At 36.5% G+C, this 25,879-nt stretch overlaps 1 protein-coding gene and 1 long non-coding RNA gene across 2 annotated transcripts; one reads left to right on the forward strand and one right to left on the reverse strand.

Annotated features, from left to right (window-relative positions):
- Positions 1–2,581: 2,581 nt before the first annotated feature.
- LOC113340194 (protein ECERIFERUM 1-like) lies at positions 2,582–6,131 on the forward strand. The gene is made up of 9 exons (XM_026585406.1): positions 2,582–3,095; positions 3,220–3,452; positions 3,550–3,788; positions 3,881–4,100; positions 4,193–4,604; positions 4,691–4,798; positions 5,039–5,374; positions 5,528–5,716; positions 5,806–6,131. The coding sequence occupies exons 1-9, from the start codon at positions 3,036–3,038 to the stop codon at positions 5,992–5,994; spliced, it is 1,986 nt and encodes a 661-aa protein (XP_026441191.1). The 5' UTR covers positions 2,582–3,035; the 3' UTR covers positions 5,995–6,131.
- A 14,522-nt stretch (positions 6,132–20,653) lies between these two features.
- LOC113340261 lies at positions 20,654–21,185 on the reverse strand. Its single transcript, XR_003355422.1, has 2 exons — positions 20,995–21,185; positions 20,654–20,896 (listed from the first exon to the last, which is right to left on the reverse strand). It is a non-coding gene; the product is annotated as an uncharacterized LOC113340261 (long non-coding RNA).
- Positions 21,186–25,879: the final 4,694 nt, after the last annotated feature.

A 25,879-nucleotide genomic window follows, 5' to 3' on the forward strand; every position in this document is an offset into this window, starting at 1 on the left:
TTTGATGAAGATTTAGACGTAGGCATTTTAGGAATATACTTACCTTTACTTGAAGTCTTATCACCCAAAGATTTCACCCACGCGAATAATCAAGATAAGAAACAGAGGCAACAATATTGTTCAAATAAAAAATAATGTTTCTTACTTTATTGTTATGCGAAGCTGATACATTGTGTGAAGTTTTGGCCCTCTTAGCAGTCTGCAAAAAATGGGATTATTATGCGAAATTGAGAACATTTATACGACTATAAGAAATTGGAAGAAATTATGCGATATTGATAACATTTGTGCAAAGCCCCATACCATTTTCTTTGTCTCAGCTTCGGAAAGTACAAACTTCCAAGGTTGGTAAGAAGAAAACTTTTCAGGAAGAGGAATATCAGAACCATCCTAAGCTTTACCAGAAATATAAGGACCCTCTAGAATGATAGGGAAATTAAGCCAGCTCGAGTCATTAGATCTACGAGCAGAATTTTTAGATTTATCATTCCAATCAACATCTCGCATGATCCTATCATCTTCAGCGATACCATCTTTTCTTCTTAAGCGAACGTCCCATTTAGTTAAATTTCTTTTCATAATTGCAACATAGTAATTTTTGAAGAAATTATCAAGAGTATTCGGTGAAACCAATGACCTTATCACGATGCGATTCGTTTTGCACCTCATAAGGATAAGAGGACTCTAGCCCAGCTGCGGGACGATAATATTCCAATGATATTCTGATCGCATCACCACTTAGTTGGAATATTCCCCGTGCGAATCGATCATCAGCGAGAATTTCATAAAATAGGGGTATTTCGGGGTTGAACAAGGGAATTGGAAGAATAGAAAGTTGTTCCAATGAAACAATAATTTTTTGATTGTTTCATTGATCGGAATTGATCAAATCAAGATTAAGTTTGGATGAATAGTCAGATGATAAGGGAATAGAAAGTGAGTAACCTCTCGAATGGAATTCGTTCTTCAACCTGTTGAATTTTGTCTCCATCTTCTTACCAGCAAGAGCCATTTTTAGAATGGGAATGAGGATGAGTAAAAGAAGTAAGTTATTTGATGAAATAAGTTTAGTTTTGATCAGAGAAAGCAGTAGCAGAGAATATGAAACAAGGAAGTAGAAAGAAGAAGGAAGAAGACGAAAGAAGATATATAAGGAAAGATTAATCCCATTTTTCAAGATTTCGTTAATGCGAGGAATGAATGGATAAAAACAGGAGGTTAAAAGGACGTGTCAGATGATAAATGGTTAAAAATACACGCGTAATTAAGGAAAACTGGAATTCCGGAGGAATGTCGGCAAGATGAATACGAAAAGATACATACATGCGATATTATAGGATGGAAAATTCTCATATCGCTCACCCCACAATGTAAGCGAAATGAGAAGAGGCAAAATGTAGGAGTGGAATATCGCACAAATAATAAGTATGCGAAGTAAGGATTATCTGATGTAAGCGAGGACAATCGCACATGGCAAAGTTGAGGTGACGTATTGGGTGATATCAGCAAACTCACGAGTAAGTGTGATGTTCTATACGAAGTATAAGCTGTGCGAGAATTAGTGAGTGTAAATGAGCGAATGTATCGCACAATGATTCCGAAAATAGTGGATTTCTTAGCTGTCATCCGCTATGATGAATCACTATATAAAGGAAAGAGGTCGTCATGTAGGAAAGAGATATGTTAGTGTGTGTGAGACAAGAAACTAGGAGAGAGAAAGTTTATTTGGAGAGCAAGTAAAGTCATTGTTATCCATTGTATCAATTATAATCCTTGAAAGTTAATAAAGAATTCATTATGTTTAGTTGAGTAATAATCTAGATACATCTGAGTGTGATTGTAGGTTTTCCTGCGACTACACCACTCAACAGCCCGTCACTAAATTGATGAGTACTGACGGACGAGGCAGTACAGACAATTATAAAGTAAACTCAAGTACAAAACAGAAGAAGATGCAATGAAGTGAAATTTGAAAACTCTATGGACCTGTCTCCCTCGTGTTATTCAATTTCCTACAAGTTTTTATGAACGATCGATCTCATGAATTAGCTAGCTAGTACATTTGAACATGAAGCCAATTAATTAATCAAGCCAGTTGTTGAAAGTATAGTCCCCACATGGCACATGAAGAATATATATGCAACAAGATTGAATATCATGATATGATGATTTTGGGCGCATCACTTAACTGTTTAGGTGTTCACAGTTCACACACTTTTATCAATCTAGCTAACTTGTGGTTTCAAATGTTACAGAGTATCTAATTGAGTAATTTTTGCCGGCCGGGAGGAATCTAAAAATCCAAATCGGAATATATTGAGTACTTGTACTAGATATAAGAAATGCATGTGCATTGCAGCAGAAATTAGTTGGCGGGATATGGAAACAGAAGAATGTACAAAGCAAAGTCAAAGAGAAGAATAAATTGAAGTAGAATAGTAGATATAGGACGGCTAGTTACATACTCACATCACATGGATGTATACCAGTAATATTGTCTAGTATCCTAATTAAAATGGCAAATTAGGCCTCTTCTTTATTCTTTTAGTATGGCTGATAAGATTATTATGTGTATCATCTGGTGCAAACAACAAACAACGTAGACGTACCGATCCAAAGTCCAAATCGCGGTTGCGAGAGCTAGTTTGAATTTCAATAGCACCAGAACCATATGATAAATTTTTGATTTTTCAGAAATATTAATAGTAGTAATTTTCTCAACAATAACTCAGCAGCAATTATTAAATGAACACTGTTTGTTTGATCGTTTTGTTGTGTTCACACAGTTTACATTTTCCTACTTAAAGGGGAATTGTTGCAAGGGCTTGTTATCGAGAGAGTCCAAGGTACATGACCATATATGTTGTTTATCTAGCTGCACTGCTATGGTTTTGTGTTTTCCTTCTTTTCTTTTCATTGCAAAATTCTCTTCTTAATCTTTCGATTCAACTGAGTTTACATACAAAGAAGTGCGAGAGAGAGAGAGAGAGAGAGAGAGAGAGAGATCCTCAGTCGTCCACATCGCAAATTAATATATGGCTTCTAAACCAGGAATCCTAACAGATTGGCCATGGACACCACTTGGAAGGTTTAAGGTAATATGTACAACTCTAATCATCATGATCACATCATTTTCTATACCAATCATCCTTAAAGAAAGGCTAGTAAGTTAGTGATGACATCTAATATTGTTATGTGTGTATCTTTTGATGATTCTAGTACATGGTTTTGGCACCATGGGTGGTGGATAGCGTCTACTCGACTTTTCTGAAAATCCCGAACGACGACAGAGGAGTAGACCTGACTTACATCCTCATCTTTCCCATTATGTTGTGGAGAGCCATTCACAACCAGATCTGGATAAGCTTATCTCGTTTCCGAACATCCAAATCCAAGAACCGAATAGTCGACAAACCAATGGAGTTCGAACAAGTTGACAGGGAAACCAACTGGTAATAATTAATTATCACGGCCATCCTACTGATCATTCATTTTCATGTTTTTTCTTTCTGAGATTTTTTTAAAGAGTATTACGTCGTACAAATGCAGGGATGATCAGATCATATTGCAGGGTCTGTTGTTTTATCTAGGTTACAATTTTATACCACTGCCAGGTGCTACATACTTACCCATCTGGAATACAGATGGTATTATCTTAACCATTTTACTCCACACCGGTCCTGTCGAGTTCTTATACTATTGGCTTCACCGAGCTTTGCACCATCATTTCCTTTACTCTCGCTACCATTCCCACCACCATTCTTCCATTGTCACTGAACCCATTACTTGTAAGTATGCTTAATTCAATCCATAGGCATTTTACTTAAAATTTTAACGGTAGCCACTGAACAACTAACGGTATGACTATGCGAATGGGCAGCTGTGATCCATCCATTTGGGGAGCATCTCATGTATTTCGTACTTTTTGCGATACCAATACTATCAATGATAGCCACTGAGACTGTTTCCATCGTAGCTGTTACCGGTTACCTAACGTACATCGATTTGATGAACAACATGGGTCACTGCAACTTCGAGCTTGTCCCTCCATCTCTCTTTACCTTCTTTCCATTCATGAAATATATCTTCTACACTCCTTCGTAAGTATACTACGACACTACATACCTATTCGATTCGTTCATATGGTGCACATAACACATATACGTAATTTTGCATGATTGGTGATGAACAGATACCATTCACTTCACCACACTCAGTTCCGGACGAATTACGCACTATTCATGCCTATGTACGATTACTTATACGGGACCATGGACAAGTCAAGTGACGATCTGTACGAGAATTCACTTAAAAGGAAGGAAGAATCGCCTCATGTCGTTCACCTAACCCATCCAACTACACCGGACTCGATCTACCATCTACGCATTGGATTCGCTTCCTTCGCATCCATACCGTATAACAACGCTACTCCTAACAAGAAATGGTATCTCTTGATGACTAAGGGGATATTATGGCCGTTGAATTGGATGTTTAGTTACATCAACAACACATTCGTAGTCGAGAGAAACATATTCGACGAATATGGAAAAGGAAAAGGAACACTCAAGATGCAGACATGGGCAGTACCCAGATACTCTTACCAAGTTAGTAGATATAAATTAAGAAGTTAAATTCATTGATTAAACTCAATAATTAGTACTAATTGCACTAATGACTTGCACTCTTGCAGTACACATCACCGAAGCAAAGACAAGGAATAAACAAATTGATTGAGGAGGCCATACTTGATGCTGATAAAGCTGGAGTAAAGGTCTTGAGCTTGGGACTCTTAAACCAGGCAAGTACAAGCAGCATCAACTTCTCATGAGTCATAACTACTGTTGAGTACTACTAGCCAACTGGTACCATCTCTATTGATCTCAGTCCCGTGTCCTGTCCAACTTAGTTAAGCATTTAGTTCTAAACCCCGTACGTATTGACCAGTCCATGCATGTGGGAACCTCATCAGGAGGTGAAGGAGCTCGGGTGGGGCTCCATACCTCTATTAACTTATTTTGCATTCTGAATGATTTACCAGGGAGAAGAACTGAACAGGAATGGTGAAATTTACATACAAAAGCATCCAAAACTTAAGACCAGGATTGTAGATGGGAGCAACTTAGCTGTGGCATTTGTTGTTAACAACATGGTCCCTAAAGGAACAAGTCAAGTGATAATGAGAGGCAACCTTACAAAAGTTGCTTATGGGATTGCATTTGTTCTATGTCAACGAGGCGTTCGAGTTATTACGACACGAAGGGATGAATTCGAGAAGCTCAAATTGTGGTTAGGTAGTAATAATGTTGTTACTGGTAACTTGACCCTCTCAATATCATCTACAACAACTTGTACCGATAATGCTCATCATCAACAGGTAATGGATTAAAATCAACCATAAATGTAGAGACAAAAAAATATCTACATTAGCTTTATTTGCATCCAACATAATTATTGAGCAACAAAAGTAAGCCAGCTATGAGCTAACAATAGCACAGCAGTAACAACAACTTCGACACGATGCGTGCAGGTTTGGCTGGTGGGCGATGGATTCAGCGTGGAAGAGGAAAAGAGTGCACCAACTGGGTCACTTTTTATTCCCTTCTCCCAGTTTCCTCCTTGGATGAATAGAAAAGAACTAGTCCGAAAGGATTGCGTGTATTATAATACTCCGTCACTGACGGTTCCTCCGGCTCTTGAGAATGTCCACTCCTGCGAGGTAATTACAGCCACGTCATTACGTGTATGTGTCGTAATAATTACAGTTAAAATCGATTTTTAACTAATCATATTGTTACATGGAAACAGAACTGGTTGCCAAGAAGGGTGATGAGCTCATGGCGTGTGGCTGGTATAATTCATGCACTGGAAAAATGGGAAAGTCACGAATGTGGCAGCTCAATGTCGTTGATGCTCGAGGAAGACATTGAGAAAGTATGGGCTGCAACTTTACGACATGGATTCCGTCCTCTGGATGTTCCGATTACTGATGCTTAAAGAAATTAGTGCTTGTTTATTATATGTATGAAATTGAATACATCATTACTACGATTGTCTTATTATTATTGCTTCTAAGTTTTAAATCTTTTGCAACCAAACAAAAAAATAAAATTAAATCTTGAATGTTTACCTAAGCTAAGAGTATCATAAATTCCAACCTGTAGGACGTTTAAGTTCTAAATCTTGAATGTTTTTCTTTTTTTACTAAGAAGGGAGATCTATTTCATAAAGCTTTAACTTACAATGTCATCCTCTATTGAGGTAAGTAACCAATACGGAAAAAAAAATTAAATCTAAACAAAGAAGAAGCATAATTGTAAGCTTTTTTAGCTAAAAGATCAGCCACATTGTTAGCCTCTTTTAGAACAAAAGAAAATTTCCAATCCTCAAAGTTCTCTAAATGATGGAATTAGATGTCTATTTGAATGTCGAACATCTTCCATTTATTGCTTCTACTACATTCCTACTGTCTAGCTCATGCGCCAAGACTGTTGTATAACTAGAGATAATCTACTCATGAAACCCAGAATTAACTTCATATAGCCGTTAAACTCAGCAGAACAAGTGGTGCCATATATTATATTTTTAAAACCTATAGCAGGCAGACATATGGAGATAAAAAGGTGGATGCAACTGCAACAGTTTAGATACTAATTATTCAAGGCAATGAGAGAATTTGAGAAGATAGTTTTACATAAATGGCTGAGTATCATAGAAAACACGGCACTTAGTTCTGAAAAATGTCACAGAAAAGATTCACACATGCACTGATTTTATTAGTAATAATAGACCATAAATACATCTGTCGTGTGTTATTATGGACCTCCAATGCTTAGACACGCACTTAAATCTCATTAACGACTTGACAGGAAGCCTACTAAATATATGAACCAAAACTAAATCATTACAATCAAGAAAACAACAGCTTCTTCTATTTCTAATCCTCAATGATCTTCTTCTTTTCATTTTTGTTTCTAATCATGTTCAAAACTCTACTACCAAAGCTGCTACTACTATTATTGCTTCTTCTATTTCTAATTCTCAATGATCTTCTTCGTTTCATTTCCATGTTTCTAATCGTGTTCAAAACTCTACAATTAATCAAAGAGAAATGTATATGCAGAAGTTGAAACAGTTACCTGATGAGCATCATCTTAAGAAATTGTTCAGGCCAGGGTTGTGACTGAAAATCCCAAAACTGAGTAGCAAGCTAGGGTTTCTAAGAAAATTTCATTTTGTCGATCGCCCAAATGGATGGGCACTAAAGGGAAGTCCGATCCGTTTTGTTGTTGAAAAACCTGCCCGGCCCATAAAAAAAAATGAAAAAAACGTCACCTGAGAGATTCGAACTCTCGCGTGCAGAGCCCATATACTTAGCAGGCACACGCCTTAACCTCGGCCAAAGTGTCACTTGTTGACACTTCCTTTGGTCATTCGCTGATATACAACATTGTTTGACCTCTAAAGACTTATAAATGGCTAACCAAATAGAATTCCAAGTGTGGACGACGAGGGCCAGAATGTGGTTCAACCAACACAAAAATGGCCGGACAATTAGATCGTCCCTCCGGAACTGGTTAGGACACATATTCATCATTTGCACATCACTTGTACATTCCAATACATACTAGATTGATAGTTTTAATTAGTGACAATCATTGTCAAAAACTTACAATGTACTTCTAATTACCCCGGTGATGATAAATGAAGAGTCTGGCGCCAGCTTATGCTGATCATAGAGTGTAACCGCATCCGCACTATGATTTTTCCTCTAGTGAAGGGTCGTAAGCAAGAATCTAGTGACCTAAAGGGAAGAGACTATCAAGACAAACCTACACTATGATTTTTCCTCTCTAGGAGCGGATTTCTCTGAAATTTATTTATGGGATTTGTTAGTTTTTTTTCTAGAATTTTGGCTTTTTTTTTCTCCTGAAATCAATTGAATATTTGAATAGTCTATTTACGGATTCCACTGTATTCAGCTGCTCTTTATGAATGTTTCTTGAGCTTTCATCTTGTCTCAATTTTATGTGTCATAATAAGAGCAGCAAAGAAACAAGTATAAGATGACAAGTCCTGAATTTTGAATCACAGCAATGACAAATCCAAGACGAATTCCAACAAGATAGTAAACTTGTTTTTAGCCGTCTCTCAGATCCATTAATATAATGCATTCTTCAGAACTTGTATAAATTCAAGTTTTAGAATTCTGGGATTGTCGTAGTTCTTATCATTTTTTCCATGAGGATCTGAACAACAACAGGGATGGTGATTTTACTGATAATCGACTGCACTAGCATCAACCACTACTCTTTATATAGCTGTGTTTTCACATCTTTACTGGATTTTACGATTTATTGCTGTGATTTTTTTGCTGTGATGGAGCCCTGCAAGACAATTTTCGTTCTCCATCTCTTGTCCCTTATCTGACAAAAGTTCTTTTACAATAGGAAACTCTGCAATATGCTGAACTTGGTTTAATAGGCAGTATGGAGCAGAGAACAAAGTCTTTTCACAGCAGGGATTCGTGTGTACCTAATCGAAGCACCAGGTGTACAGAACTCAGTTGGTTTGAGATGGAGGCAACGCTGTGATATATCCCTGCGAGACATTTTCCGTTTTCTGGTTACATATAGCATAGTCTGCAATACTCTCCATGAATGCTGATCAACTTTGGTTTTATAGGAAGTAAAAAGAAAAAGAACAAAATTTTCTCCCAGCAGCGTCAAGAACAGATTTAAGTCTACCCAATTGAAGCACCATGTCTACAGAACTCCTTTGTTAAGCGCTATTCCTGATCCTCATCCTGTAATTAAATCCACCTTCTTGTCTAAGAAAAATGCCAGATTCTTATCATCTGGATTTCTTCTTGTTTCTACTCTTTACTTTCTTTCATTTTGTATCAATCTGATTTTCTCTTTTAACAAGTCTTGCACAGAAAAGGTTAGCTTGTTTTTAAACGGATTTTCCAGTAACCAGTTGTAGGTCAATATACGTGCTGAAGAAAATCTCCTTGTAGCTCTCAGAACCTGCTGCCTTCGGCACTCAATTTGCCAACAAGGCTATGTTATGTAAGGGTATAACCCTTACATAACATAGCACATTTCATGAATCTAAACTAGAGCCGTGTTGCAGTCAATTGCAACATTTCATGAATCTAAACTAGAGCCGGAAATAGGTCCATTATCAAACTTGATCACACCGCAATCACTCGCCTGTGTTCTTCAGAACTTTCTTGCATTCTGTATGATTGTTTCTTCCTTGTGTTGCATTTAGTTAGCCGTGAAGGGAATGTATCAGTGTCTTGATTTCACTTGACTAGTAGTCTTATAAGGTTTCGGGCTGAACAAGGCCCATTAGGGTTAAATATCTCATCTTTATATATCACGCACTCACTCAAACATAAGACTTCACAAGTGTTTTGGGGCGCCGCCAGTAAATGAACAAGATCTAATTCACTCACTCTTATTCTTCTTCTATTTTGATCTTTTGATTTTCTTTGTATTTACATTTGAGAGTTTTTCGATTTGATTGATTTTGAGTACTGCAGGCATTTATAGAAATCATCTTGGCATGAAGAAGAAGAAAAAGAAGAGATCCGTGGGTATTATAGCTGATGATACATCAATCAATTACTCGGTATGAGCAGGATCGGAAAAGAAGTCCCTGAATATGTCCGAGTTGGGGAAACACTGAGTGTCCAAGAGAATAATCCAAAGGGGATTTTGAATATTTAACTCCATCTTCACAATTCAGTCTCAGAGGCGTCCAAAGTGTATAGCAAATAAGATTAGTGGATGAAGGGGAGATTATAGAGACAAACCTTGGATGACATCTATGAGTTCTCCTTTCAAACAAGAGTGAAATTTATGGATTGCATTTCATTCTTTGATATTTACAGAGTTTTGGGTGTTTAATTTTGTGTATAAATTATTTTTTTTCAACGAATTATAAAATGGATTGAATATATTTTTTTTTTTGAAAAAGGCAAAGGATATATTAAAAAAGAAAGAAAGAGGGCCAAGATGACACCCTCCAAAGATACACGAAGATAGGCGACTAGAGAGTTTACATTGGACTACTCTCTAAACAAATTCACCCAATCGAAAACAAAATCATCAAATTTGATCTGCTTAATCGACTCAACGTTAACAGTCCAACTAAAAATCAACCACTTGATATCTATAATAAGAGAAGTTAAGGTTTTTCTTCCTTATTTCTGCGCTATTAAGATGTCCACTTGATATCTATAATAAGAGAAGTTAAGGTTTTTCTTCCTTGTTTCTGCGCTATTAAGATGTCGTTCCTTTCTAACCACACCGACCACCATATCCCAAAAGGTAAACAATACCTCAAGAAAATGAGAGGTTTAGTAGAAAACTTCAATTTCCACTTCCAAAGGAATTTCATAACTGTCGTAGGATGAACCCAACCAATACCCAGCTGATGTAAAAAGTGTTCACAAATCTGCCCAACAAAAGAGCAATGAAGAAACAAATGCTCTACTGACTCCTCACTAACATTACAAAACGTGCACACATTCACCACTGTCATACCCCTTCTTGACAACAAGGAAAGAGTAGGGACAACCCTATTTGCAGCAGACCATACCAAGTGCTAATTTTAGGAGGAATAGTCTTATTCCAAATATAATCAGAAGGAAATTTTGGAGGTATAACTTGTCCTTGATCGCATAGCAACAACTAACAGAAAATGTACCTTTTGGATTAAGACAACTCTTGATAGTCTATGGGTTGAATATTTTATCAGTCTATGAGTTCCAATTTGAATCTCTCTTTACTGTCTTTCAATTTGTATCAACGTTTCTTCCTTGTGTTGCATCTATGTGATTGATAATGTAGGCAACTCTTGATAGTGTTGGGTGCAATAATCAAAAACAAAGAAAAATCAAATAAGTAAAAGTTATTGATACTTAGCTCCTTTATAATGGAAGTGATTGCTTTGACGAAACGAACAAGCTCCCCGTATCTCCGCAACAGCAACAAGGCAAAACTTTGGAAAATAGAGTGAGTCACGTGTTCAACACGCTGTCCTTAAGACATTAGCGCCCGGCTACACTCAAGAGTGATGCTATAGCCCTCACAGGACGGATATCTCCAGGATAAAACACCCTAATACACCTACTACTAGCATATGTAGTAGATGCTCAACTTGAGCTTGGCAACTCCGAAAAAACCGTTAAGGAAAATCGCGAATGCTTAAAAACCGCTATAAAATATTTTCCCTTAGGGGTCCCTCTAAAATATAGAGCAACCCCTTTCCCATAGATTTTACAAAAGTAGTGAATTTCTTTATATAATTGACAAATACAACTTAAGAAGAAAAACTCCCCGATGTGGGACTAAAAGGTTTATATAGTTTCTTAAAACTACTAAAAATTGGAAACTCCACGATGTGGGACTAAAAAGTTTCATTCACAAAATAAAACAATAAATTATAATTTTTTATTAAAACTTTAAAAAATTATTTTTTTATTAATCGTTTTCCAACAATCCCCCACATGAATGAAAACTCAATAAAACATGAAAACACAGATAGATCTTGGTAAATAAACATCCCAACCTCACGATCCAAACAGACCGATCGTGCAAGTGTTGAAATCATACTAGTCATTTCTACGTCCTCTCCCTCACACAAAAGTGTGTTGACCCCAGGGTCATACTATGGATTGCATAAATCATACTAGTATTGAGAGCTTTCATCTTTAATTCTCACATGGTGAGACTATAGGTATCTTTCACCAAAGTGAAAAAACATGAACTAGTGAACCCTTAGTGACCTTTAGGTCCTAAGTTCCAGTAATACCAAAACCATCAAAATGAAAATCACATAAAAAACGCAGGAAATACCATTTTAGGCAGAGGTGTTCATGAGGTCTTGAACCTTTGCTTAGTGAGATATTACCAAAATTACTTTCTAGAGACAGTGAACTATGTCTTGAACTGCTAGCATTTGATGTAATTCGTGATAACAACCACGGGTGATATCTCCAAGATTGCTTCCAAGCTCGTGCCGTTTTGTCCGTTTTGGCCCTGGACGTATCCTGTTTCTCAGAATGCTCTAGAGAATCAGCTCATATTCTCACAGGAAGCGACCCACTTCCTCATTCAGATAGGTGAGTTTCCATAAAGAGTGTTACTGCTACACCCCACTTCAATCTTAAATTGAAACTATAGAACTCATTAAGACTTATTAAAAAGTCATCCTCCACATGCAGTCACACTATCACGTCTACACCATAGGGAAGGGACAGAGAATGAAAAATCTCTGATAGTGTTTACCTTTACCCACCACAAATTAGTTGTCTCATTCGAAACCTTGATCATGGGATCTCCAGTCAGCAAGGTTGAGTATCCTTCATGGCAAGTTTAATATATGAGCTTAAGCCCCAACCCCCTCGATGCATTTTTAACTATCTCTTTGTACAAACCTTTTGTCAAAGATTGCGCGATATTCTCCTTGGACTTTATCCAATCAATGGAAATAAGTCCGATTGAGATTAGTTATTTCTTAGCTTTAACTATTATAGCTTGGCTAACACAATGTATAGATATAGCTGGCACAGGCCTATGCCAAAGAGGAATGTCTTCTAAAAAGCATCTTAGGCACTCGGCCCCCTCTCATGCTTTATCTAACGTAATACTCTCAGATTCCATAATGAATTGAGCGATATGTTTGTTTGGAAATCTTCCAACAACAAACCCACATGTTAGAGTGAAACCATATCCACTCGTAGACTTAGACTCCTCTGAGTCAACTATCCAGTTTGCATTATAAAGTCCCAAGGACAACAAGATACCTTTCATAAATCAAAAGAGTATTTTAGGTACCATAATACTCTACTCAGTGCATCTGAATTCTCTTGCTCTGGACTACAATTATATCCACTTAACTTACTCACAATATAGGCAATGTCTGGACTCTTACAGTTCATTGAATTCATCAGACATCCTATAACTTTTGAGTATTCAAGTTAAGATACTCCATTACCCTTATTTTTCTTGAGATTACAAGAATAATCGTACGAAGTACAAGCAGGTTTACAATTAGACTGATTGTATCTCTTAAGCACAACTCAACATAATGAGAACGACTAAGACTTATAAATGTTTGATTATCTTCTAATCCTCATCCCTAAGATTACATCAAAAGGGCCCAAGTCTTTCAAGTCAATGTTCTCATTCAGTGCATGTTTTTAGTGGAATTGATCACATCTATGTTTGTATCAAGCATATCATCAACATACAAGCATACAATTACACAGACATCCTTAACAAGTTACTTGTAGACATACTTGTCAAATTCATTAATTTAAATCCACTATCCATTATCACATGATTAAATTTTCCATGTCACTGTTTACGTGCTTATTTGAAAACCATACAAAGATTTTTCAAATTACAAACTTTGTATTCACAACCTTTCACTACAAAGTCTTCAGATTGATCTATGTAAATTTCTTTACCTAATTCATGGTTTTAGAAAAAGCTGTCTTAACATCCATCTGATGTATCTCTACATTCTTTATGGCAGCAATAACAATTAGTATCTCAACGGAAGTAATTTCCGTCACAATTGAATTAGAATCAAGCAAATCTACACCTTCTTTTAGTTTATAGCCTTTAGTTACCAACTTAGCTTAATATTTTTCCACAGTTTCATCTACCTATCGTTTCCTCTTAAAGACTCAGTTACATCCCATGGTCTTACACCCTGGAGGTAAACTAGCAAGCTCCCAAGTCTGGTTCCAACGGACTGAGTCCATTTCACTAAATGAAGCTTCTTACCAGAATGGGGTTTCAGTAGATATTAAGGCTTCTTTACAAGTCTGTGGATTCAGACTAAGCTAGGCATGTTATGAAGTCGGTTTCATAAGAAGTCTCAAGTCTAATTATTTTACTTCTCTTAGGCTCAACATCAACTTCATCTTCCTTTAAAATAAGTTCTGACTATTTGAAGATAAATCTAGGGGATCAACAACACATCTCTAATGAGGTACAGGTTTAGAATAAACATGTTCAAAGAACTCAGCATCCCTAGATTCCGTAATAATATTCACACCAATGTCAGAAAAAATCAGAACACACAACCAATAATCTATTTGTAGAAGTATACTCAATATACCCTATACGAAAACACAATCAACATTTTTGGTTTCAATCTAGTTCTTTTAGGAAGAGGAATTAAAATCTTAGTCAAACGCCCCCACACTTTGACACATTCATAAGAAGGTCATCTACCGTTCCATAAACCATATGGAGTTTCATCTGATTCTTAAAAGGGTACTTTATTCAGGATATACTAGTTAAGAGGACTGCCTCCCCCCACAAGGCCGCAGGTAATCCTGAACTAATCAACATGGAAATTATCATCTCCTTAAAGATACGGTTGTTATGTTCAAGGCTTCTAATTGGTTTCCAACTTCAAGTTTATACATCTTAAGGCTTCTAAGGCGTCATCCTTATCCTAAGCAAGTATACAAGATAGTACCTCGTACAATCATCTACGGAAGTTATAACCATCTTTTACCACAGTGGTTTTGGGTTGAACTCATGTCAACTAGGCCTAACTGAATTAATTCTAAAGGCTTAGAATTACTCTGAACATTTGTGCTAAAAGATTTTATAGCATATTTTGATTCTTCACAGATTTCACTTTTGTGTTCAAAATCCAAACTAAATTTGGGTACGAAGCCTATGCTAGCCAGTTAAGCATTGACTTTTAAGTTTACGGTTCCAAGTCTACTACGTAAAACAATCAATCACACAAAGATATCACAAGAATCAACTACGTTCACATCATCAGTTTTTCCGTTAAGCTTATATAGACCCAAAGTCCTATAACTCTTGCTTAAAAAATCACTGCCTAGTTACAACAAGTTTTCCAGATTCAATTAAGATCTTAAATATTTTTCCATCTACAACAAAACAAGATACAAGATTTTCGCATATGCTCGGAACATGAAAACTTCATTCAATGTGAGAATATTACAGATATGAGCTTCTACTCGACCTTTTCCTTTTATGCAACCTCTATTGCATATGAGTTACTCAATAAGAGTTTCTCGACATCCCCTATCCTATGATAGGAGGTGAACAGGTCTCTGTTTCAACAAACATTCTTGGTGGCTCCAGAGTCCACCTACTGGTCTCTCACATTGGTTATTAAAATAACTTCCGACATCATGCCACCAAACTCGTTCTAGTTTGTTTCAACTAAATTAGCATTAACTTTCTACTTAATAAGGTTTTTATGTTGTCTACAATTTACTGCCGCGTGGCCAAAAATTTTACAAACATAACACTCACCCTTAACTAAAGTAATTCCGGATTCAGGTTTACGAAATATACCTTTATCATGAAGACCATGCTTAGAGTTGCGTTCGATGTTCTCACCTTTGCCATCTTTGGAAGATTTGTTTCCAACCACATGCGGCTATTAGCCATGTCCCTCGGAGATGACACCTTTATTCACAAATCACAATTCCAAATCAGAAAGTAAAATATGAGTTTTGAAGATAACATCTATATATACAAACTTCGTTTGAATCAGCGTTTCAAAAAACTCATGGTTACCCCACAAAAATTAATTTAGTTAACAACAATTTTCTGCTCGTCAGAATTTTTCAGAAACGTTTTTCTGTTTTGTAAAATATCAAAAAAATACTTTTACAACTCTAAAAATTCTGATATTTTACGCGGGTAACTATCAGAATGTCTACTACGTTGTGTCAAAAGGGTTCATCGAAATTCCTTCTAGATTAAAAGATAAAATTGAAACTCTACATCTGACCAGAAATTCGTTTTTGTTTTTCACTCCACAATTAACATCCATGATTCACAAACCAATCAATCGTTTTCGATTATTACAAATATAATGTCTTAAGATTGTTGGGTGCAATAATCAAAAACAAAGAAAAATCAAATAAGCAAAAGTTATTGATACTTAGCTCCTTTATAATGGAAGTGATTGCTTTGACGAAACGAACAAGCTCCCCGTATCTCCGCAACAGCAACAAGGCAAAACTTTGGAAAATAGAGTGAGTCACGTGTTCAACACGCTGTCCTTAAGACATTAGCGCCCGGATACACTCAAGAGTGATGCTATAGCCCTCACAGGACGGATATCTCCATGATAAAACACCCTAATACACCTACTACTAGCATATGTAGTAGATGCTCAACTTGAGCTTGGCAACTCCGAAAAAACCGTTAAGGAAAATCGCGAATGCTTAAAAACCGCTATAAAATATTTTCCCTTAGGGTCCCTCTAAAATATAGAGCAACCCCTTTCCCATAGATTTTACAAAAGTAGTGAATTTCTTTATATAATTGACAAATACAACTTAAGAAGAAAAACTCCCCGATGTGGGACTAAAAGATTTATATAGTTTCTTAAAACTACTAAAAATTGGAAACTCCACGATGTGGGAATAAAAAGTTTCATTCACAAAATAAAACAATAAATTATAATTTTTTTATTAAAACTTTAAAAAATTATTTTTTTATTAATCGTTTTCCAACAGATAGTCGTCTGCAATAGGGAATAAAGCAGAGAACAAGAACCCCTTTGGTTTAAGATGGAGGCAACGCTGTGATGGAGGCCTGCCAGACATTTTTCGTTCTCTGTTTCTTACTCCCTGTCCAACCAAAGTTCTTGTTGGTTTATTTTCTTTGGAGATAAATGAGCATAGGATTAGAATCGCTGATATAGAGCTCCCAGTATGGAACAAGATTGTTCTCTCAACACTCACTTTTTTATTGATGTTCTTGTTCAAGTCACAAACTGGATACACGATAGGCTTTACATTTGCCGACCATACATACTCTAGTTATATCTAGAGTTTTCTTATCACAGTCTAATTTGACCATTCTTACAACTTCCTACAGACCCTAGAATTTTCTTTTCACATTACACACATTTCTAGACTAGACATGCTCTAGGTAACTCCAGACTATTCCAAACTTGGTTCACACTACAACTTACTCTAAATTCATTTGGACTTTATTTGGACCTTACAAATTAGGTAATTCCAATTGGGTTAATGCCCAAAACTGTTTTATTGGAAAAGCTTTTTACTGGAAATATCTAGTTTTTTCAAAATTCCCAAAAATGTTTTATCAAATTTTTTTGGTCTATTTTACCCTTGAGTTATTATTGTTACGACATCTAAGTCCTGCACATTATGATTTTTTATTATTTTTTGAATAATTTTTTGAAATAAGAATAATTTTTATTAATATTTTAATTGGTTGAACGTGTACTTATTGTTTAAAATTGTGTCCACAATACAAAATAATAACTTTTTATTTTATCGAATGTGTACCCATTGTTCAAAATTGTGTCCACAATACAAAATAATAAATTTTATTTTGTTGAATGTGTACCCACTAGGGTTACATTGTGCACACAATGTGAATAATCATTTTTTAATTTAATGATTGTGTACCCACTCTTCACATTGTGTTCCCAATAAGGATTAATTATTTTCTAATTTAATGAATAATAGGAATGTGTACCTATTGCTCTGCATTGTATACACAACGAAAATGTGTACTCACTGCTTCACATTGTAAGCAAACTGTGAGTAATGCGTACGCATCGCGTAAAATTGTGTGCACAATACGAAATAATAATTTTTTATTTTCTTAAATTTGTACCCACTACTTCACATTGTATTCACAATAAGTAATAATCAATTTTATTGGATGAATATACGAATGTGTACCCATTGTTTCACATTGTGTGTGCAATGTATACAAAAATCATTACCCCCTCTTCGCTTTGTGTACCAATTGTTTCACATTGTGTTCACAATAAGTAATAATCATTTTTTATTTGATGAATAATAATAATGTGTACCCATTGTTTCACATTGTGCGTGCAATGTATACAAAAAAACTCATTACCCTCTTCGCATTGTTTGTTTTATATTGTGTATACAATGTATTGAATGCGTACCCACCGCTTTTTATTATGAACACAATAGGGAATAATCATTTAATGTGTACATTTTTTCCTCCAATGTACACCCATCAACATGTTTTGTGACACGTGACTCCACTCACTCGCTTCACACGCGCACACCCTCTTCTGTTAACACTTAACTCATTCCATCCCCATTTAACACTTAAACTCATTTCATTCCATCGTCATCTTTCTTATCTCCTCACCACTGTCGACTCCCGCCTCTCCACTGCCAGACTGCGACGAACCTAGATTTAACAGCTGATAGATAGAATACGTCAATTTCTTAAACTTGGCGTGAAAGCTCGGGGATGTAATGGATTGAGCTATACCCTAAATTATGCTGGGTATTTCGTATTTCGGTTCTGTTTCTCTCTGAATCCCTTGGAAATTTTTAATCCCTAAAATCAATTCATTCAATCTTTTACGATGTTAATTTCTAATTTACTTTGTCTGATTTTCGATTGTTATAAAATTAGGTTTCTATGTTGCAATCAAAAATTAGCATGAAATTTATGTCTCAGAAAAAGATTTGAGATGGGTTTAACTCGAATTAGAATATGAGGTTGAAGAATAACTCAATATTAATAGTTAGGGTTTGATTCTCTTGATAAGATGATAATTGGGTTTCTCAATAAGATTGTTTAAAAGTTTGGCATACAGCAACCAACACCGTTTTTAGGCTCACAGTTTGGTTCATAGTGTTTGGCCTGTCAGAGTTTCAGTTCACTGCTTTTAGCAGTGTGTCAACGGCAGTGTGAGGATGGCTGTGTGTCAAACGGCTGAGTGCCATTAGGTGCAGGGTGATAGTTGTGTGTCAGTAGCGCAAGCCTATAGCTGTTTGCTTTATGCTTACATAAGGCTAACCCCTATGGGCTAAATTTGAGTGCTAGATTGGCCAAAAAGTGTTGCAAATCAAAAAATAAGTGTTGGAAAAAAGTTAACAGTGATAGTGGATAGTTCTCTTTCCTAACAGCTGCTCACCATCCAACTATCAGTGAGATTAAAACCCTGAATTGTTCGGCGCACAAAAAGTGGTCACACCGCCTAATGGTTCGGCGCTATATATTTTTTTTCTTAGAAAGAGAAAAAGTGATAGAGAGAGAAAAAGAAGGAAATAAAGTGATCGACAACCTAGGGAAAAAGGAAGAAATAGAGAGAGGAAAAAAAAAAGAGGAAGAGAGGAATGAGGAAAAGAGGAGAGAGAAGAAAAAAAAGAGGAGAGAGAAAAAATGGAGAGAGAAGAAAAAAAGATGGAAATAAATGTAAAGTTGTTTGGTTTGGCGTTGAACGCCGAATTGTTAGGCGTTTCGCGGTTAGATTGGCCATCCCCATTGAGGTTAGGAGGTTACCCAATCTGACGTGGATGGCCAATTTAGGAGCTAAATATCTAGCCCACTGAAATTAGCCTAAGAAAACTTAGGAACCAGGAGCTTGTCTAGGTACTAGAAATTGGTAAAAAGACTAATTACGGGATGCTTGTACAGCTAGCTAGTTAAGAAATGAAATCGAAATAAGCAAAATTACGTTGATGATTTGGTACCTGCATTACAAACACAAACAATTCTTTATTTTCAATGAGGAACAAGAAAAATTATAAGTAATATGAAAGGAAGGCACTAAAACAAAATGTAACCCCCAATTACGTTGGTCTAGAAAAGCTACAGAGAAAGTAAAAGAAGTATATAAGCTATCATAGGAAAAGTAGTGCCATCGTGAGCATCATCACACTACTAGTACTACAGTACAACTGCAAACGGAGTCGGCATGTTTCAAAAGTGAAAACTGTCATCTGCCCTTGAAAATATTTTGACACTTCCTTTTTCCTAGATTCTGTTTATTCATGGAGGAGTTTGTTAATTAAGTTGGGGGTAGGCAATGTTGCAAGAAGACTTTGTTCCCTGTTTTTCACTCCTTACTATTGAACCAAATTCAGCATTGACAGAGAGTATTGCAGATTATCAACAGTTGCAAGCCTATATATAAAAGAACTTTGGTCCAACAGGGAGTAAGAGACAGAACAAAAATGCCATTGCCTCCCCTAACTATACAATTGAAGAGTCTAACAAATTGAATTGGTAGCTTAAGCTAAAACAAGCTGCGGTGTTAAATTATAGATGATAACATTGGATTTATATACTCGACTCAGACCCTTGGTACCAAACAATTGCTAAACTTGGATCAGGCATAAATTCTATGATTTTCTTCCCTTTTATACTAAACATTTACCAATACCAGCCATAAACAGACATTCATCAATCGGATTTAAAAACATTGGCATCGCAATTTCAATTCGAGCTTTACCTGTTTGAATTTTTCTTGGATTTGTCATTGCTGTTCCTTTGGCTTCCACCAAAAGGTATATCTGTGATGTTTAAATTTAGCACTGAAATAAAAAGCAACAGCGAGCACTGCAGACCCACAACTAAAGCTAACCGCTTTCCACAGCAATACTAGTGCCTAATACAGGTCACCAGAGCGTCAATGGACTTTCTTCGATCAGTAGTTAAAAATTGACCTCCCAATGATTGCTGGAAGACCTATTGAAGCACAAGTTTCTCTGTGCAGGAGAAGTTATGAATCAAGAAATGCAGACCAAAGAAGAAACAATAAACAAAATGATAGTAGAGAGCAGAACAAATGAAGATGAATCAAAGATTAAGAAGAGTTTAGGCATTCAAATATTGAATTCAATTCATAACTGGAAAAAATACACAATAATATGAGAGGAAAAATCATTGTGTCTTGCAAGATTGCTATTACGTGGATTTGCTTGTTTTGCTTTGTTTCTGGAATTGCAAATGTGCTAAATCATTACTTTATGCTTCTCACCAGCTAAGTTGCTACTTTAGCCGTTTATTATTCGATTTGTGTACTGAAACAAATCCTCCATCCCCTTCCTCCTTATAACCTTTTATTCAAAAATTAAAAGCACATCAAGCACAGGTCATCAGTTATGTTTCAATTTCCGAGTCTGCTCTTACCAATTTCAAAAATACAAATCAGAACCTATCTTTTTCTTCCTTTTTTTCTTCTTCTTCATTGTTCCAGAATCTATCTAGTTGATGATGATTTCTATAAACCCCTCTTTCAAAATGATGCGGTATCCAAAACGAGAGATCGGATCCAAAAACTGAAAGATAAGGTATACTCTGTGTGAATCGGAAACCAAACCCTAGAAAATGAGAGAGAGAGAGAGGTAGTAGATGCCCAAAATGAAACCCTAGAAAGAGGGTGAAGCGATCATATATAATCGTTCAGAGGCGCCCCAAAATATTCACTGTGAGTGCTAATAGTAAACATTACACTGCTGGGTCTTGTTTTGCACAAACAATCAGACAAGATTTACCACATCAAGTAAAACGTTAAAAAGTTACCACATCAAGTTTTTCTTATCTATGCAAGATGTTGAGATGCAACACAAGGAAGAAACATTCATACAAAACAAAACAAAGTAAAGAAAAGAGGCAGAAAACAGTGCTTAAACAGTGACTTTTTCGAAACCACTTAAACCAACTGATTTGTTCAATAAACATTTATGAAGTAAGCGCCCAGATACAGAAGGTTGAAAGAGTACAGGGAACATCTTCTGAAGGTAAAATCATGTATGGAGCTGTTCAGGCACAAGTTTTCCTTGTCGTCTGTACATGACGTTATTATCGATTGAGAGATACAATACAAGGAAGAAGAAGCATTCATGCAAATACAAAATGAAAGAAAGGGAAAGAAAGTAAAAGAGTAGAACAAATTAAGATCAGGAATAGACAAAGATAGATTTAAATATTCATTCCTTCCATAATTCTTAACGGGAAAAGAAAGATAGAAGGAAGGATTCGATCCTTGTACATGTATTTTTATTCAGTCCCGGTCCTCAGTTTCCTCCCAGATTTGTCATCAGCTTCTTGTTTTCCCATGATACGTCGAGGTGGGTCTGCCCTGACTAACATTGATACCACTTCTGCAACAAGGTGGCAGGAATCCAACCAGTAAATTGGTTATTCTCGACATTCCTGAAAAAACCATAACAAAAAGGAGTTAACCAAACATGATATATTCAATAAATAGGGAAAGAAGCAAAAAGGTTATAGCATGATACTCGTATGAGTCACTCACAGATTATCCAGGGGAAGATTTGCAAGGACCTCAAATAATATATTACTATTATTCGTAAAAACAAAGAGAGAAATTCAAGGGAGTCATCTCACAATGTGATAAGTCGAGGAAGGTTGTTGACTAAGTCGCCCATGCAATTGGTTTTGCAGTTGATCATGACTGCAAAACAAGCACGTCGTTCAGATAAGAGTCCATTAGAGTAGAGTAGATTCAACCACAAGTTTGTTTATTTCCTAGTCTGTGCAAGACGATATAATATCCAATCAGTGTGACTGAGTCTCCTAAAAGTGATAAAACATTCTTCAGACTCAGCAGAATATTAACCTAGTGGGTCTTGTTTAGACAAAATTTTCGTTTAACAAGTGGATGTCCTTTCATTTCATTTCAGACTTTGTAAAGGTTCTTGGTTACACTTGGTGTTTTCGTCATATGGCATCTAAACAAGAGGTTCTTTTATTGAATCACACTTGATGAAGATAATTCGACTAGCAAAGGATAGGATATTCTGAATCTGATATATTAAGCTAAACCAAGATACACTGTTAAAGATGGAAGTTGGATGTACAAACTCTAAAGACCCTAGATAGCTAACTGACCCAGATCAAACACTTGCCAAATTTAGATCACGCACCTAAACATGTTTGTCTCATGCTTTCATGTACAATCGAGAAAGAAATTCAGTATACTTGGTCGCGAAAATGCAGAATTCTTTCCACAGAATCTATCAATATTTTTGATTTCTGAAGAAGTGGGTCTCTCGCACATAGGCCTTTGAAAAATAAAGGACGGGTTCACAAGTCTGAATATAATTTCATGTTTTGGATAATATGAACGTACTAGCACTAACCTCTATAGGAAGAAGGAAAAAAATGATGACAGAGAAGTTAGTCAGATAGGTGTTAATTCTGTCTACTGCAGCAAAGGGAGATTAGCGGCAGAAGACAGGATCAGTAACCTACCTGACTAACTTCCCTATCATATCTAAGGGTGCACAGGAACCGAGCCGGACAGAGGAATCGTCCCGGAACCGACGGAACCGTACCTGTTTTTGTCCCGAACCGAGGAAGGGGGTACAGGTACCGGTCCAAAAAATAGGAACCGAGGCTGAGGAGGTACAGGTACACGGTCCTGTCCAAGTCCCGTACCGTCCGGACCGAAAGAACCGACCATTTGTCGCCATTAGATTTAGGGATAGTAGAGTAATAATAGCCGTTAGATTAAGGAGGGGTATATATACAACCTTAACGCTAGGGTTTTCATTTTTCATTTTTTTTTTGTTTTCTCACTGAGATGGAGAACTCAGAAGAACTCTGATTCTCTGATTCGTATTCGCTCTTGGTGATTCGTTTCTTTACTTCACAAGAATCACAACTCCACGGAAAACAACACCAGTTACTCCTCCACCTCTCGATCCACGAACAACAACACCAGTTCCGGTACGTGGTTTTCTGTAAGTTTGAAATTGTAGCTGTATCTACATCTATTCATGAACTATTGCAAAACATTCTCTTCATTTTTTGGTATAGGAAATAATTCGTCCTTGGCTTGAAATTCACAGGTGAGTGTTAGGAACAAGGCAGCAGCAGCAAAGTCCTGTGTTTGATCAGAGTCATTCAATAAGGTACCGTTAGATTACAAACATGATCAATTTTGAGTTGATCTGACATAGGCTTTATTTCATACAATATTTATGTTTCCGTGGTTTCTTTAAGCTGAGTATACAATAAGAAATAATTTGTTTACTTCTAATTCAAATTTTGAGAATAGGTAGAAAAGGGAAAACCATATTTGCTGGTACAGGAGGATTAGCTCACTATTCATTTGAAGTGATGTTAAGCTCCGAAGTAGACTATTTATATGGAACAAATTCTGATAGTTCTACCTACTTCCTGCAGTGACGTTAAGCTCTGAATAATTAATGGAGTGAAAAAAAAATCCTGCTTGCAGTTTCGTATTCCCCCTTGGTGCCGGAACCGCATCGGAACCGAATGGTACCGGAACCGAAGTACACGGTACCGGTCCAAAATTTTCGTACCGATCCTAGGGAGGTACAGGTACTCGGCCTCGGCAAGAACCGAGCCGAACCGTGTGCACCCTTTCATATCATCTCTTTTCTTCCTACCAAGATTGTCGCTAGTACTTACATATTTTCCAAAAGATGGAATTATAATTGGATTTCTGTCACCATCCTCGTATAAAAATGCAATGTGTGCAACACCCACTTCTTCAGACACGAACACTTAAAACAAGTAACTTTATGCTAATTGAAATAAATCATCTCTTAAATCAAGTGATTAATCTAATTGTATTTATATTAAATTTAAGATTATAGTGCAAGTAAACCATTCAAGCACAAATTTTCCTTTTTTGTGCAAGAGATTATCAATAAAGAGCATTCAAAATCCAGATATTCAGAGTCTGGCACTGACAATATAACTAGTACAATCGTTGCCACGGTGTAAGGGCCGACCAAATAACATGACGAAACGACACCACTACGTGATTGCACAGATTCAAATTCGTAAAGGAAAAAAAATTGTAAAAGAGATGCACGAATACATCCTGCATGCTGAGAGGCCCATATTCTCGAAGTGCTTCATTTCTACGAGTTCAGGTAAAGATGCACGAATACTTTCGACATAGTCCTCCGTGAGAACTACTTTTGGAAGGTCTGGTTCAGGGAAATATCGATAGTCCGCAAGTCCCTCACTTCTGGAAGGTCTGGTTCGCAAGTCCCTCTTTTTTTCCTCATGGTCGCCGTTTTCTGAACAGTCGACACAAAAAAGTTGTAAGCATTTATGCAATTTGATCAATCTTTTTGTGTCTATTGATGACTTACTATTGACAAAAAAATGACCATATAAAGATCCTTCCTCGCTAGGCATCAAGTACCTACAGAAACAGAATCAGGAATAAGGCTTAACATAACAAAGGAGTCTTTTTATCTGCTTTATGCTCCCTATCAAACCAAAGTTCAGCATATTCACACTATCAAGAGCTACCTATGTGTAAAAGAACTTTTGCTACCTGCCAAAAGCGGACATTCATCAATTGAATTTGATAGACTATTCATTCTTGAAAGGAAAAAATTAGTTTTATACACAAAAATAGCTACCCACAACTCCGCAAAAAACTAAAGGATGAAATACTGCTAGTGATTAAGAGGAAAAATCATAAGCCTCACAAGGTTTGTCTCTACAATCTCCTTTTTCAGCCACTGAAAACCCCTTTCATAATTTGTGCTCCAATGGCTCCTCCAAGATGGTAAAACAAAAATAAAATCTCTGTATTGAAGATGTATTTCCTCATTCCCATTACCTCCCTTCACCGTTGTAGAGGCTTGTGTTTGAATGAATTCAACATCCTCATACCGATTTCAATGATCCAAATCTCCATCTTTTTGTTCTTCTTCATGGAATCTCGCTAAAAATCACTCCTTCCTTGATGACGATGCTGCACCCTAAAAAACGAGAGGACGATTCGGAAAAACTCAAAGCTATCGAATGGAAGAAACCCTAGAAACCGAGTGAGAAGCAAGTGAATGCTGCTAACATCAAACCCCAGAAATGAACTCAAATGATTATTTAGCGGCCCCCTTGTTTAGCCCAAATTTTTGGTATCAAGAAGACTCAAAGCTAGAAACTGAGACATAAAACACAAAATGAAAAATTTCAATCTATACAATTATTGTGCAAAAACTAGGATCAAATGCACTCCATAAATTTGATAGGCAAAATAGATTATAATGGCAGTAATGGCAGTGACAGATGAAGCTTGCATA

Source organism: Papaver somniferum, unplaced genomic scaffold, assembly GCF_003573695.1.
Source record: "Papaver somniferum cultivar HN1 unplaced genomic scaffold, ASM357369v1 unplaced-scaffold_21, whole genome shotgun sequence".
NCBI lineage: Eukaryota > Viridiplantae > Streptophyta > Magnoliopsida > Ranunculales > Papaveraceae > Papaver > Papaver somniferum.

Coding starts and splice junctions, on each gene's coding strand:
- LOC113340194 (XM_026585406.1), top strand. CDS start 3,036: ATGGCTTCTAAACCAGGAATCCTAACAGATTGGCCATGGACACCACTT. Junction 3,789..3,880: donor TGTCACTGAACCCATTACTT/GTAAGTATGCTT, acceptor GCGAATGGGCAG/CTGTGATCCATCCATTTGGG. Junction 4,799..5,038: donor GCTTGGGACTCTTAAACCAG/GCAAGTACAAGC, acceptor ATGATTTACCAG/GGAGAAGAACTGAACAGGAA.